Source organism: Oryctolagus cuniculus, chromosome 2 (genome assembly GCF_051225735.1).
Source record: "Oryctolagus cuniculus isolate XC-2025 breed Fujian yellow rabbit chromosome 2, ASM5122573v1, whole genome shotgun sequence".
Lineage (NCBI taxonomy): Eukaryota > Metazoa > Chordata > Mammalia > Lagomorpha > Leporidae > Oryctolagus > Oryctolagus cuniculus.
The window spans coordinates 189,894,752-189,910,218 of record NC_142868.1 but is presented as its reverse complement, the minus strand read 5'-3'; the positions used below and the strand labels follow the sequence as shown (position 1 = coordinate 189,910,218).

The 15,467-nt window shown below is 37.8% G+C and overlaps 1 protein-coding gene across 3 annotated transcripts in view; it reads right to left on the bottom strand.

The window, feature by feature from the left end:
- Nucleotides 1-15,467, bottom strand: part of SMC6 (structural maintenance of chromosomes 6) — a 99,847-nt gene that overhangs the window by 25,374 nt on the left and 59,006 nt on the right. For all 3 annotated transcript variants that reach the window (XM_051840235.3, XM_089327828.1, XM_089327829.1), the window contains 6 exons: nucleotides 14,710-14,870; nucleotides 11,384-11,519; nucleotides 10,175-10,255; nucleotides 9,007-9,177; nucleotides 3,224-3,361; nucleotides 2,386-2,531 (listed from right to left, as the gene is read on the bottom strand). In XM_051840235.3, coding sequence (XP_051696195.1) covers nucleotides 2,386-2,531; nucleotides 3,224-3,361; nucleotides 9,007-9,177; nucleotides 10,175-10,255; nucleotides 11,384-11,519; nucleotides 14,710-14,870 — 833 coding nt within the window. The remainder of the gene's footprint in view (nucleotides 1-2,385; nucleotides 2,532-3,223; nucleotides 3,362-9,006; nucleotides 9,178-10,174; nucleotides 10,256-11,383; nucleotides 11,520-14,709; nucleotides 14,871-15,467) is intronic.

Genomic DNA, 15,467 nt, shown 5'->3' with positions numbered 1-15,467 from the left:
CTCTCCCTCTCTCTGTCTATAACTCTACCTCTCAAATAAATAAATAAAATCTTTAATAGAATACAAACCCTCCAAATATATTATGTTTTCTACACATTCTGTTTACTATGGACTATCTTCATTACAATTCTGTAATGAAGTGCATCAGTTTTGTAGATGAGGAGACAAAGATTCACAGAGATAATTTCCAAAGCCACATAAGTAGGCAGAACTGCAATTCAAACAGAGGCACTCCTCCTTCAGAATCTGTGCTCTAATTATACAAAAGCAGCCAGCGCCATGGCTCACTTGGCTAATCCTCTGCTCACGGCACTGGCACCCCAGATTCTAGTCCCGGTTGGGGCACCGGGTACTAGTCCCGGTTGCTTCTCTTCCAGTCCAGCTCTCTCCTGTGGCCCGGGAGATCAGCAGAGGATGGCCCAAGTGCTTGGGCCCTGTACCCACATGGGAGACCTGGAGGAAGTACCCGGCTCCTGGCTTTGGATCGGCGCAGCGCCGGCCGTAGCAGCCATTAGGGGAGTGAACCAACAGAAAGAAGACCTTTCTTTTTTTTTTTTTTTTTTTTTTTTTTTTTTTTGACAGGCAGAGTGGACAGTGAGAGAGAGAGACAGAGAGAAAGGTCTTCCTTTTGCCGTTGGTTCACCCTCCAATGGCCGCCGCGGCCGGCGCGCTGCGGCCGGCGCACCGCGCTGATCCGATGGCAGGAGCCAGGAGCCAGGTGCTTTTCCTGGTCTCCCATGGGGTGCAGGGCCCAAGCACCTGGGCCATCCTCCACTGCACTCCCTGGGCCACAGCAGAGGGCTGGCCTGGAAGAGGGGCAACCGGGACAGAATCCGGCGCCCCAACCGGGACTAGAACCCGGTGTGCCGGCGCCGCTAGGCGGAGGATTAGCCTAGTGAGCCGCGGCGCCGGCCAAGAAGACCTTTCTCTCTGTCTCTCTCTCACTTTCTATAACTCTACCTGTCAAATAATAAAAATTATACAAAAGCTTCCATTTTTACCAATAAAAAGTGTTTCATTGAAAACTCACTGACTTGGAGTATTACTGTCTTTTTTAACTTATTAAATTTATTGTATTTAGCTTCTAACTGTTTCAATTTGTATTTCTTTGATTACTTGTGAAGTTTAACATTTTCATGTCCATATGAATCTTACAGACATAAAGGCATTTATGTTAAAATGTCATTTCATAATGAGTTTTTAGTAATTCAGAAGTTTATTGTTAACATGTATATAAGACTATTTCAGCTAAAGCTATCTGTAGTTAGTATTTCATCAAAATTTAAGATTTACATATAAATATATATTTTTTAAAAATTTAAATCATTTTATTTGAAAGACAAGCAGGGTGGTGGTGGGGGAACGGAAGGGAATGAAAAGAGGGAGAGAATGATATCTCCCTTCTGCTGGTTCACTTCTCAAAGGTCTGCAATAGCCAGGGCTGGACCAAGAAGCAGCCAGGAACAGAGAACTCAATCTAGGTCGCTGAAGTGGATGGCAGGAACCCAACTAGTTGAGCCAGCACCCGCTGCCTTCCAGAGTCTGCATTAGCAGCAAACTTGTACTATAGCACAGCTTTACTTGAGCTCGCCACTCCAATATGGGTTGTGGGTGCTATAGGTAGCATATTAACTGCTATATCAAATGCTCACCCCTGTATTTTTATTATTATTATTATTTAAATATTTATTTTATTTATTTGAAAGGCAGAAATATAGAGAGAGAAGTCTTCCATCTACTGGGTCACTCTACAAATGGCTGCAAGAGCTGGGGCTTGGAGCCAGGAACTTCCTCCGGGTCTCCCACATGGGTAGCAAGGGCCCAAGCACCTGGGCCATCCCCTGCTGCTTTCTCAGGCCATTAGCAAAGAGTTGGACTGGAAGTTGTGCAGATGGGACCCGAACCAGCACCCACATGGGATGTCTGTGTGGTAGGCAGCGGCTTAACCCACTATGCCACAATGCCTGCCCCTACTTTATTACTCTACAATTATTAAAATATTTTTTAGAATATTTATTTATTTGAAAGGCAGAGTTACAGAGAGGCAGAGGCAGAGAGGAAATCTTCCATCCCCAAATGGCCACAATGGCCGGAGCTGGGCCAATCCAAATCCAGAAGCCAGGAGCTTTTTCCAGGTATCCATGAAGGTGCAGGAGCCCAGGCACTTGGGGCATCTTCTACTGCTTTCCCAGGCCATAACAGAGAATTGAATCAGAAGTGGAGCAACTAGGTCTTGAACTGGCGCTCATATGGGATGCAGGCACTGCAGGCAGTGGCTCTACCCACTATGTCACAGTACCGGCCCCTATTTTTTAAATTTATTTTTTATGTCTTGAAAATACTCGTGGAAAACATAATACATTAGAACAGCTAACAACCACTTACCTCATTATTTCCTCTCGATCTCCATGACTAGCATGTTCTGCCTGTATCTTTTGTCTTAATCGATTAATTTCTTTGTCTAGAATTGATGCAGATTTCTTTACTTCTATCCGCTCTGGGCAGATTTGTCTTGCCTGCGACGTTTTCTCCTAAGAAAATAAATGTTTAATACTTTAAGAATCTTCTTTGATATGATAATTCATTATACTATTTATGCCAAAACATGCAAAGTAAAATTCTGAACTTAAGTTTAAGAAATACATTTTAATTATTTAACATCAACGTTATATAAACTTTATATGAAGGATACAGTCTAAAGTCATTATAATTCTTCAAGAGAAAACTACACTACTCTGTACAACTTAAAGAAAACCAACAAACAAACCCTCAGGTTTGTGTAAGATTAAAAAATGCAGAGCTCTTTCAAACATGGTATTTGTTTTATATTAACAACATTCTGTATTTATAGTGGTCAACAAGAGCAGTACTAGGAGCTAAAATGGAGCCTAGCCACATTCAGCTGAGAAGGGGTGCCTTTTTCTGACCCCACATGGGTATCCACATGCCAAGCTGTGTACCTAGGGAGCTATGTCAGATGAGAAAGTATGACGTTGTCTGACCCACGCAGGGCACATGATTGAACTGCTGCAGTCTTGCCTAGTTAAGTCCCATTCTTCAAGGGCTCCTAAGCCTCTTCTGTTGATGCAACAGAACACTTGTCACTATAGAACAGAAATTCAGACAACCTGTTTCTTGGAACATGGTATTAGGCAAAGCACGTTTCAATAACCATGACTAAGGTTCTAAACAAAATAATTTGAAAGAAAAAAAAATGGATGACCTCTAGTTCTTTTTCTTTCATGTCCAGTTCTCTTTTCTTTTTATTTAAAGTATCTAAGTGTTCTTTTTGTTTATCTTCATAATGCCGCTTCCCACGTTTTTGATTATCCACTTCAGAGTCAGCAAGGTTTAATTCATCCTGTTAGAATCAAGGCAAAATAATAAACAATGTTTAAAAACATTTCCAACCAAGTAGTAAACTAATTAACAACTCAATAAAGTGGCTAGGACTATGCTGCTTGAAGAGGCATGTGTTAACAGTTCCTATCCTTGCGTGTTTGAAAAAAAGCAAGCAGTTACAAAAATCAGAAAAACACATTATAGGGGCAAATGTTTAGCCCCTATAGCAATTAAGAGGCCTACATTCCATATAGGACTCTGTGGGTTTGATACTCAACTCTGGCTCTTAAGTCCAGCTTCCTGCTAATGCACACCATAGGGGGCAACAATGCTCAAGTCACCAACAATGCTCTTGCCAACCAAATGTGAGACCATATAAATTGTACTACCAGTTTTGGTCCAGCCCAGGTTTGGCCCTGTCCCTGAACTGCAGACATTTAGGGAGTGTACCAGCAGATGGGAGTGTTTCCTCTCTATTTCTATCTATGCCCTTCAAATAAATAAAACCTAGAAAACACATCATGGGGGCCAGTGCTGTGGTGTAGTGAGTAAAGCCACTGGCTGCCATGCCAGCATCCCATATGGGTGTCAGTTCAAATCCTGGCTACTCCACTTCTGATCCAGCTCTCTGCTCTGGCCTGGGAAAGCAACAGAAGATGATCCAAGTGCTTGGGTCCCTGCACCCACATGGGAGACCCAGAAGAAACTCCTGGCTCCTGGCTTCCGATCGGCTCAGCTCCGGCCATTGCGGCCAATTGGGGGAATGAACCAACAGATGGAAGACCTCTCTCTCTCTGCCTCTCCTCCCCTCTCTGTGTAACTCTGACTTTCAAATTAAAAAAATACTAAAAAAAAAAAAAAAAAAAAAAAAAAAAAAAGAAAACACATAATCAAATTCTTACATGAAGTCTACATATTGTAGTACTGTTAATTTTATTTTGGTTAACAAGGTAATTCTGGGGAAATCCATATTAGCCTTGAAAAACTTAAAACACGGGTTAGGCATTTGGCATATCTTCTATCAGAGTGCCTAGATTTGATACCTGGCTTGGTTCCCAACTACAGCTTTCTGCAAATCAAACCCTATCACTGTGTAGAGATATGCACTAAGTTCCTCTCTCTCAGCTTCACCTACCCACTGGAGATTGTTGTGAGCCTTTGGGGAGTGAACCAGTGAATGGGAACACATGCTCTCTCTGCCACTCAAATAAAAAATTTCAAAAAGAAAAACCTTAATACAAGTGCTCGATACAATAGTCCCCTCTTAACTGTCAAGAACACATCCCAACACTCCCAGGAGATGCCTGAAATCACAAATACTACCAAACTCTACACATGAGGAGTCTTCAAAAAGTCCATGGAAAATGAATATTGTGAAAAAAACTATGCATGGATTTTGAAAATTTTTTGTACCAAAATAAGCATCTCCTAATTTTCTTTTTTTAAATTTGTTTTTTAAGGAATACAAATTTCATAAGCACAACTTTAGGAATATAGTTATTTTTACCACCATATCAGTCTTCCCATGATTATTTTAAACATCTTTTAATGTTCCCATGTTCTTTTTGTAGTATACTAGTATACAGGTTAAACTTATAAATTAGGAATAGCAAGAGATAAACAATAAGAATAAAATAGAAGTCATAATAACATAACTATAGTAGTACTTCAGCATATGTGGTTTCTCTAGCTAAGGCATACTTTTAGACTGCAGGTAACGATAAGTAACTGAAAATATGGAAAGTGGAATTGTGAATATAAGAAAGGACTGTTGTATACAGTTTTTAAAAATGTGCAAAGTACAGTACCAGAAAGTGAACTGGTGGTTTCCCAAAGACAGAAGGTAAGAAGAAGGGAGAGATAAGAGTCCAAAGGATCATGGACATGAGGATGTTCTGTTTCTGATTTGTGGTCATGGTTTTACAGGCTTATACGTGTCAAAAACATGCTAAAGATTTACATGTGTATTTATTGTATGTCAATTATCTCGACAAAATGGTTTAAAAGGCTGATGACTTAAGAGCCACAAAAGTGTTCATTCCAGTAGAATAAATGAAAATGGCATAACTTATGTAGTTGATGTTACAGTCAAAGATTGTGACAGCTTATAAAACACAATGGTTAGTAACTAACGTTTCTAAGCATTTTCAGTAGAAATTGAATTGCTTTAGGGAAACAATTAACCTCTATATGGAATCAAAGCAGTAAAGTATATATCAGGATTAATTTATACTGGTTAATTTCCTCCTAGCAACCTTGGGAATGGAACCAGTAAATTTGTAAAATGATAAGAGAAACTACAGATGTTAATTTCCCATTTCCCACGTTTACTGTTTGATCTGTCTTTATTTTTATAAGCTTCCTTGCTATGTACTATCAAATTTAAATTAAAAGATAAAACCAAGAATATGTTATCTAATTTACTGATACTGAAACAGATTTAACAATGTCTCATTCAGGCTCAATGTAGGTCTCACTTTCTGTCCAATAAAGTTAATTCAATAAATCATTAAGTTTATAAGTATAAATCAAAAGAAGCTGATCAAATCAGGAAAAAAAATGTTCACCATACTAAGACTTCAGCAACTACATATTTAAACAGCATACTCCAAATGCTCACTACCCTTCCAACACAGAATGAACCGAAGTTCTAAAAGCAAACAGATTACATCTGGGAGCTAGCAATATGCCAGGTTTCTAGGGAGATAAAATTATTTTGTTAGCTAGATCTCCCTTGTCCTGTTGTTACTGATGGCTGGTATGACATGATACTGAGAAGGAAAAAACGCCTGGATACTGGCTGATGACATTCAGGTTTACTAAAAGACTCACCTCCCACCTTTCAATTATTTGCAGCCCAGGCAGAGAGCTAAAATCAAGAATTCTTATTGCCTTCTGCCCACTTTTTCTTTCCTTGAATTTATTTATGGACTCCCAATTCCAGGAGTTCTTTTAGTCTACAAATCCCTAAAAAAACAGAAGATCGGTTACTCTTCATCACTTCTTGTTTTTAAGTTTTCTAAGATCAACAATTTAGGTGCCAGTCATTCTTTTTCTATACTGTTTTAGTACATTTCATCATTTTAAGAAGCCACAATCTGGGGCCAGCGTTGTGGCACAGCAGGCTGAGTCCCTATTGTAGCATTGCTTGAAGCACCAGCTGTCAGCTTTCAGTGCTCCAGGGAAAGCAGCACAAGACGGCCCAAGTACTTGGGCACCTGCCACTCACGTGGCAACTGAGCTCCTAGATTCAGCCTGGCCCAGCCACTGCAGCCATTTGGGGAGTAAGACAGAGGATGGAAAATTTATTTATCTTTCTCTTTCAAGTAAATAAATATTTTTTTTTTTAAAAAAGAAGCCATGAATCATCTTTTAACTATTTAAAAATTTGTTTTCCTTAACTTCTATTGCAATTTCATTGTTGTAATTCTGAGTTCTGAATTATACTTTGTCTATTCTTGGAATGTGAAATATTTCTTTATTTCATTGCTTCTCATTTTTTCTTAAAATTAATTTTTTCTTATTTTTTACTTTTAGACTTCCTGTAATTTTAATTCTTATTTCCTATAGTAACTACTTTCTTATTTTATGTATTAAATACTTCTCCTTCTTTCAATTGAAATATCTAAAATTTATATTCCACTTGATCAGTTAATTCCTCTTTCTTACTTTTTATTCTCATTTTAAATAGAAAAAAATTAAACAAATCAAATTATAGTGGCAGGTAGAAATCCCAGCTACATAGGCAACATTGAAAACCAACACCAAAGAGACAGAAACTATTTCAATGCAGTTATTCCTGCAACTTCCTTTAATATTCTTCCTCATTCTTCACATTATATTCTCTAAAATTTCTAATGAAGACGACTATAATAAAATTCACATACAGGCAAATTCTTCAAACTTTTAAAATGTTAAAATACCTTTTGATTCAAAGGGTAATTTCTCTACAAATTAGTGATATTAACAATATACTTTTCTCCTTAGAATATAACATCAAGGGGACCAGCGTTGTGGTATAGGAGGTTAAGCCTCTGCCTGCAGTGCCAGCATCCCATATGGGCACCGGTTTGAGTTCAGGCTGCTCCATTTCTGATCCAGCTCCCTACTAATGCACCTGGTAAAGCAGGGGAAGATGGCCCAAGTCCTTGGAAGCCTACACCTATGTGAGAGATCCAGAACAAGCTCCTGGATTTGGCCTGTCCCTTCCCTGGCTGTTGTGGCCATTTGGAGAATGAACCAGAGGATGGAAGCTTGCTTTCTCTCTCTATCCTCTTCTCTGTGTCTTTGCCTTTCAAATAAATAAATAAATCTTTAAAAAAAAATTTTACAAAAATCTGTCTCTGTTACTCGGCCTTTCAAATAAATAAGGAAATAAATAAATAAGACTTAAAAAAAAATAAAGAGATGGTAGCTATTTTCTAAGTAAATTATTTAAAAAACTTATTAACATCAAATCTTCTTAGTGTCTTACTGTCTTATAAAGTTTAGAAAATAATTGAGTTATTCCTAAAAATGATGACAATAAGCTATCTGATAATTAAGTTTATTAAGTCTCATGAAGAATTTATTAAATAAGTTTTGTCCCTAAATCTGGCCTCAAAAATTAATGTGCTGGGCTGGCACTGTGGCGCAGTGGGTTAACACCCTGACCTAAAGCACTGGCATCCCATATGGGCAGCTCTCTGCAATGGTCTGGGTTCCTGGGCCCCTGTGCCTATGTGGGAGACCCAGAGGAGTCTCCTGGCTCCTGACTTCGGATCAGCATAGCTCTGGCCGTTGCAGCCAATTGGGGAGTGGGCCAACGGATAGAAGACCTCTCTCTCTCGGCCTATCCTCTTCTCTCTGTGTAATTCTGACATTTAAATAAATAAATAAATCATAAAAAAATTTATGTGCTAAAAATAAAGAAAAATTCAGCATGCAGGGGCCTGCGTAGTGGCGTAGTAGTACTGCCTATGATGCCAACCTCCCATATACGTGTCAGTTCACATCCCAGCTGCTCTACTTCCAATCCAGTTCCCTTCTAAAAGCAGCAGAAGATGCCTAAGTGTTTGGGCTCCTGCCACACATGTGGGAAACCCAAACTAAGCTCCTGGCTTCAGCCTGACCCAGCACTAGCCATTGTAGCCATCTGGAGAATGAACCAGTAGATGGAAGATCTTTTTGTCTCTCTCTCTCTGTAATTCTTATAAAATAAACAAATCTTAAAATAAAATTCAGCATGGATTTTAACTGATATGTTGATAATCAGGAAATAGGTAGCACTCTATTTCAAATCGCCTTTTCTAGCAATTAAACTTTGCAATACTGAAGGAAAGGTGAGAAGCCGAACAAGCAAGCGCACTATCAGCAGAGACATACTAAAAATGTCTGTTTCTGGTTCTGGGAAAAAAAAAATCAAAAATAAAGAGGCAACAAAGCTGTAATCCTCCAAGGAAACTGAAATTTAGAGATTTAGTCTCCTAAAGGCAAGTGTTCAATAGTAATTGATTTAATGATGAAAAACTCGTCCCTACCATTCTTTACATTCCATTTTTCTATAATTCTGCTTTAACCAAAAATTCTTTTAGGGCAATATCCAATGAGAACATGATTAATACACTATGGGAATAAAACTAAAACATGAAATGCACATGTTATCAGAATAAAAACAGCATTTACCTTAAGTGGATCTGCTAGTTCTGACAGTTGATTAATTTTTAATTTAATTGCCTCATACTTATTTTCTGCTACTATTTTTAGACTTTTAAGATACTCCATATTTTCTTTTTGTTGCTCCATATTTTTCTCAACCATTTTCATTTTACTTTTATTTTCTTGGGCTTCATCTTCCTGGTGACAGTTAAAGAGCATATAGGGTTAATTAAAATACTTAAGTTATCAAATAAAAAAATTCTGAGAGAGAAGTAGAGGTTACAGGCAAAGCAAGTCAAAGACAAATACAAAGAACACAATATTTTTATGCCCTTAATGGTAAATTAAAATTAGAAGAAAACAGATCAACAAATGAAGAGAGAGAACATTTAGGAAAGAAGTTAAACAATATCTGCTTGGCGTAATAATCAAAAGGAATAATCTTGATTCTGCTTGCTCACTCTCCCCATCACAAAATATACTTGGTGTAAATACATACATATCTTATGTCAACATGTTAGCTGGTAAGTGAACAAAAATAAAACACAGTCCATTCCTTAAAGACATACAGTCTATTGATGGAATTAAAGCAGAAAAATGGAAAACAAAGCTACTGTTAAGGAAACAATGACAAACTCTTAATAGAATAAAGCTTCATCAGCACAGGGACTTATTCTGTTTTGTTCACTGTTGTATTCCTCAATACTTATGTGCTGCCTGATGTAGAATAAAAATTCAACAAATATATATTCTGACTGAATTTATTTCATTTATTCCAACTTAGAGAAATCTAAGCTGAACGTCATAAACAGATGCCTGAAAAAATACTATTGAGTAATATATGTGGTCAATTAGAAAGAAAACCATTAGCTTGAAGAAAAGAAAATGCAAAGAGACCAACTACAACTGACTAGGAGATGGCCTTGACATCTGTGTCCACCCAGACAGACACTGAGAATTCTGAGCAGGCCCATACAAAAATGTGTTTAATTGCAATTCAGCTTTGTTAAAACTTTACTTCAGGTGGTAAAAGACAAAATCAATCAGAAATCTGAAGGCTTTTCACCACATAATTTTAAAATCAAAACGATGTAAAAACAAAAAGCTGAGAAATGATGCTAGCAACCAAAATGCTGGTTTTATCCTTTAACATTACATTTAAATAGGAAAAAAAAAAAGGAGGAAGGAATTTTACCAAGGTTGCAATATCTACAGATTGGTGTTCTTCTATATTCTCCAATTCTCGAATTTCGGAAGTATTTTTTCTGATTTTCATCTAAAAAGAAAAATATTTAGATTTTAAAAACTAAACATAAATAATAATAAAAAATCCTTGGAAAGGACATATTAATCCAAAGCTTTACTATGCATTATGATGCAAAGTTTTCCTTAATTAACAGATGTACACTGGTTTTAAATAAACCAAAGAAGGTTCTCTATAAATGTCAGCCATTTCCATGCAAAAAAAAGATATAAGCAGTCCATCTCAGCATTTACAATGAAGAAATTATTGACTGACAAAAGAAAATATTTTTCAGAAACATCCTAAGTTTGAAGTTACCAAAAAATTATTCTGATTCAGTGGTTTTTAAAATGTGATCCAAGTACCTGTGGGTATCTCTGAGACCCTTTTAGGGGGCCCAAAATGTTAAAACTGTTTTCATAAAAACACTAAGACATTCACCATTTTTATTAGCATTTTTCTCCCAAGTGTACAGGAGGCTTATATGATGTGTAATGTCACACCAGACTGAATATCAAAGCTGATAACTATTCAGTTGACCTTTATTATACAGACATTAAAGATTTACAAAAATATAAAAATGTCAATCACATGACTAAATTATTTTGGTTTTCAGAAACACAGTTTTCATAAATTATTTTATTTGTTAACATGAATTATTTTTAAATGAATATTCTCACATTTAAGTATTTTTAATGTAAATCCTGATAGATATAATCCATGTAAATAAAAGCTCTTTTAAGTGTTTTAAGGCAGAGCAACAGAGAAAAGACAGAGGTCTTCCACCTTCTGGTTCTCTCATCAAATGCCTGCAACAGGGTTGGACCAGGCTGAAACCAGGAGCCAGAAACTCCATCTAGGTCTCCCATGTGGGTGACAGGGGCTCAAAGCACTTGGGCCACCTTCTGCTGCTTTCCCAGGTGCATCTTCAGGAAGCTGTATCAGAACTGGAACAGAATTAGCACTGCCATATAGGATGCAGGCAGCACAAGCAGTGGTTTAACCTGCTGTGTCACACTGCTGGCCCTGCTTGTTTTTAAAAGCTTTTAGTAGTAGGGCTCAAGCCAAAATGTTTGAGAACTATTACTCCAAGAGAATGGCCAGGATCTTAAAATTCACCTGAAGTTCTAAGTTGAGAAAAACAAAATGTGTTGTTCTTACCTTTAGCTCTTTGTAATGCAGTTGGCACCTTCTAAGAAATTCTTCGTTGCGTTTAATATCCTTTTCAAGGGCAGACAAATGTTGCTGAAGGTTTACTATCTGCGCCTTTTTATTTTCAACCTCATTTTCCAAATCACTTGATGAGAAGAAAAGAACAAAAAAATTTAAATCTATTTCTCAACATTACAAATGTATTAGGGCTTTATAAAGAACAGGTGTTTTGTGTTTTAATTTGCAAAATCCTGTTCAGCTAAACCATTTCTATCATCCTACCAAGTTGCTAACCACATAAAAATCTATTCCAGAAATTTTGAAAGTATCCTAACACTGGAGTCTTTCTTATTTCAGTAATAAGTATTTATGCTATGACTTCCACATGTGAGGTACTGTGCTTAACAGAGGCAGAAACAGAATTAAGACACAACTCCTCCAAAAGAAAGTAATCAGGAAACAAGCTATAACATCAAAATCTGCACTACATTACATGTCCACAGTACTATACTGGGTTAGAAGAATTGAAATACCCAGGTCGGCACCGCGGCTCACTAGGCTAATCCTCCGCCTATGGCGCCGGTACACCGGGTTCTAGTCCCGGTCGGGGCGCCAGATTCTGTTCTGGTTGCCCCCTTCCAGGCACCCTAGGTTCTAGTCCTGGTTGGGGTGCCGGATTCTGTCCCGGTTGCTCCTCTTCCAGTCCAGCTCTCTGCTGTGGCCCGGGGAAGGCAGTGGAGGATGGCCCAAGTGCTTGGGCCCTGTACCCGCATGGGAGACCAGGAGAAGCACCTGGCTCCTGGCTTCGGATCAGCACAGTGCGCGGGGCACAGTGCGCCGGCCAGAGTGGCCATTGTGGGGTGAACCAACGGATAAGGAAAACCTTTCTCTGTCTCTGTCTCTCTCTCACTGTCCACTCTGCCTGTCAAATAAAATAAAATAAAAAGAATGAAATACCCAAGGCAGAGAGTAAGGAAAATAGGAAATTTCCTGTTGGTGAAAAACACTAAGATGATGATAAGGAGAACAGGAAAAAAAGAGATGGAGAATAAGCAGTCTCCAAAGCCATGCAGAGAGGCTGCACGTAGCAGTCCACTGGCACCAGAAATGAGTAGTTCCTGCCCTGCTGATCCTAGCACCTGTCTTCCAAAGTTGTGGCTTGAAGGATGAGAACCACTTTTGCAGTAAGAATAACCTAGCCTTGTTCCAGGAGTTTGCCATATTCTCCCAAAGATGCCTACTTTTCCATTTTTTAACACCTCTGAAATTGAAACCATTTTTCTAGTCCATGGTTCAATTAGCAGCATTTACTGGTACATAAAATATCAGAACATAAAATATTTTGTGATGTATACAATAACTTATTTTATCATATATAAATCTATACCTTTATTAAAAAACAGTAATTTTACCAACTACCAAAATAATTTTTGACATTTAGGGCCTAAACCAAAAGTAAAAAATAACAAAATGAGTAGACATTATTATACAATTTTTTGAAATTTTGAAATTTTGTGAAATAAAGCAATCAACATAACCTGTATTAACAAAACTTATGCATTTTACAACTTCTTTTTTCCTGCAGACTAATGGTTACAAACTGTCATATATAGGGCCAGTACCCCGGTGTAGCAGATAAAGCAGCCGCCTGCAGTGCCAGCATCCCATATAGGTGCCAGCTTAAGATCCGGCTGCTCCACTTCTGATCCAGCTCTCTGCTATGGCCTGGGAGAGCAGCAGAGGACGGCCCATGTGCTTGGGCCCCTGTACCCACGTGGGAGACCCAGAAGAGGCTCCGGCTCCTGGCTTTGGATCAGCCCAGCTCCGGCCCTTGTGGCCATTTGGGGAGTGAATCAGCAGATGGAAGATCTCTGCCTCAGCCTCTCTGTAACTCTGCCTTTCAAATATATACATATATATATATATATATATATATATATATATATAAACCTTAAGGAAAAAAAAACCTGTCATATACTATTCCTACTTGGTTTTTAATTAGTTTTGACCCAGATAAAGATACTAAAGGGTACAGTAAGCCTGAGCCAAGGATACAAGCCCCTTGTGTTGGATGAATGCACCTCCCTCTGCAGCCCATCTAAAACAGCACACTCCTCCAGCTCTGGCCCTGTCCTGTGCTTCACTTTTCCCCACAGCACTGGGGACCACTGAGAATCCAGGACAGAGTTTTGTGTACTTTGTTTCCTGCTGTATCTTGTACCTATTTAGTACCAGGTACATTAAGTCCTCTTTAAATATCTGCTTGAAAGAACAAATCAAAGAATAAAATTTGAAAAACACTCTTCAGCACTTTGTATAGAAAATGTTACAGAATTCTGACTCAAAATCCACAGGTAATTTCTTAATGAAACACACTGGTAATTATTCTAAAGGATTGCTGATATATTACATGAACTTTCACCACTGGAAACCACACCATGATTAATAAACAAAACCCAGTGCCACAACACAAGTGCTGATCATTTTACCTTTTTCTGTGGATGAACAAGCTTTACTGTGCTTTATAATATCCATTGTGGTTATTTACTTTAACGTTGCTCTTGAAATCAAACAAAAATGGCTACTATTATTTGAAAACAAGAAATCTTTTTCAATAAAAACCTTATTTCTCCTACAAATACAAGCCATTTAGAATACTTCTGCTCAAGTTCCTTAAATATTTATTTTACTTCAGTTCTAAGTTTTTCTACTAATGATCTTCCAAGTTATTAACTCAGATCCAATCTATCAATCGCTCCTCTGAACTAATATAGCTGGGAATCATGTATTTTTTAATTTGATTCATTTTGCATGCTCCTGAATCTTATTCCGTGCATTATTAGTTTTTCAATTACCTTCTCAATTTGTCTCCCTTAGCAGCTCCTATTTTCCCAGGCATGTGTTCTAATTGTGTTGATGGATCTTTCAGTAACAGAGCAACTCAAAGTACCAGAGGCATAATAAAGAGCTTGAACCAGATGTAAACTCACACATGGAAACTGTACCCTCAATGAGAAAAATCAGCAGACCTCACCAGTGAACATGGTGATGTAGAAGATGTACATTCTAAGTTAAGCTCCTTATTTCTTTGTGGACGGATCTGCTGGTAGAGAGAACACATTTTGTGTTCTCAGTCCTAAATACTGCTGCTAAAGTGATGACAGAAACTATCAGCCTAGAATTCTACAACCAACTAAATAATTTTTAGGGGTAAAACACTAAGACAGACCAAACATGGTTCTCCCTGAAATAACCACTGAGAGAATAATATGAAAGAAATGAAATACGAAAGGAAGCAGTGGAAACAATGCAGTAAAGCTACACTTGACTCCTACCTTATTTCAGAATCCACATCTCTGGTTAGGAACTTAGGTCTTGTATTTTCAGATGAATAATAACGTCCTGCAAAAACCTGATCACCATCAGCGGTAAAAGCTTCTCTACAATTTTTGGGTGGCTTTTGGGACTGCATTACTGCCCGAGCTACTGAATTATTCTAAAATAGAGAGGAAAATACATTTTCAAAGCCTTGCCAAAGCATCTTACATGGACACAATTACAAAATAAAACATTTCCTTATTATCTTAAAATAATTCCAGTATTCTTAAGCATTCAAATAATCTCATTAAAAATAAGAATTTCACAAACAACTTTTCAATGTCCAAAGAACTGCAATTCTTCAGTCTTTAAAATAACCTAGTAAACAATACTTCAAGACAGAGCAATGTACATTGTTTTTAAATTCTAATACTGCATCTACTTAAAATTAAAAATTATTTTAAATACCTTTTCACATGAAAACATTTACTTTAGACCAATTTACACAGATACTATTTTTTCCTAAGATTTTTCTCTTATTTTCACTTTACTTGAGAGACAAGATCTTCCTATCACTGTTCCACTCCCTAAATGTATGCAGCAGCCAGGGCTGGGACAAGCAGAAGCCAGGAGCTGGGAACTTAATCCGATCCAGCTCTCCTATTCAGGTTACAAGGACCTGGGTGTTTGAGCCAGCATCTGCTGCCTCTCAAAGTACACGTTATTATAAGGAAGCTATATCAGAGGCAGAAAAGTCAGGCACTCCAGTATGGCA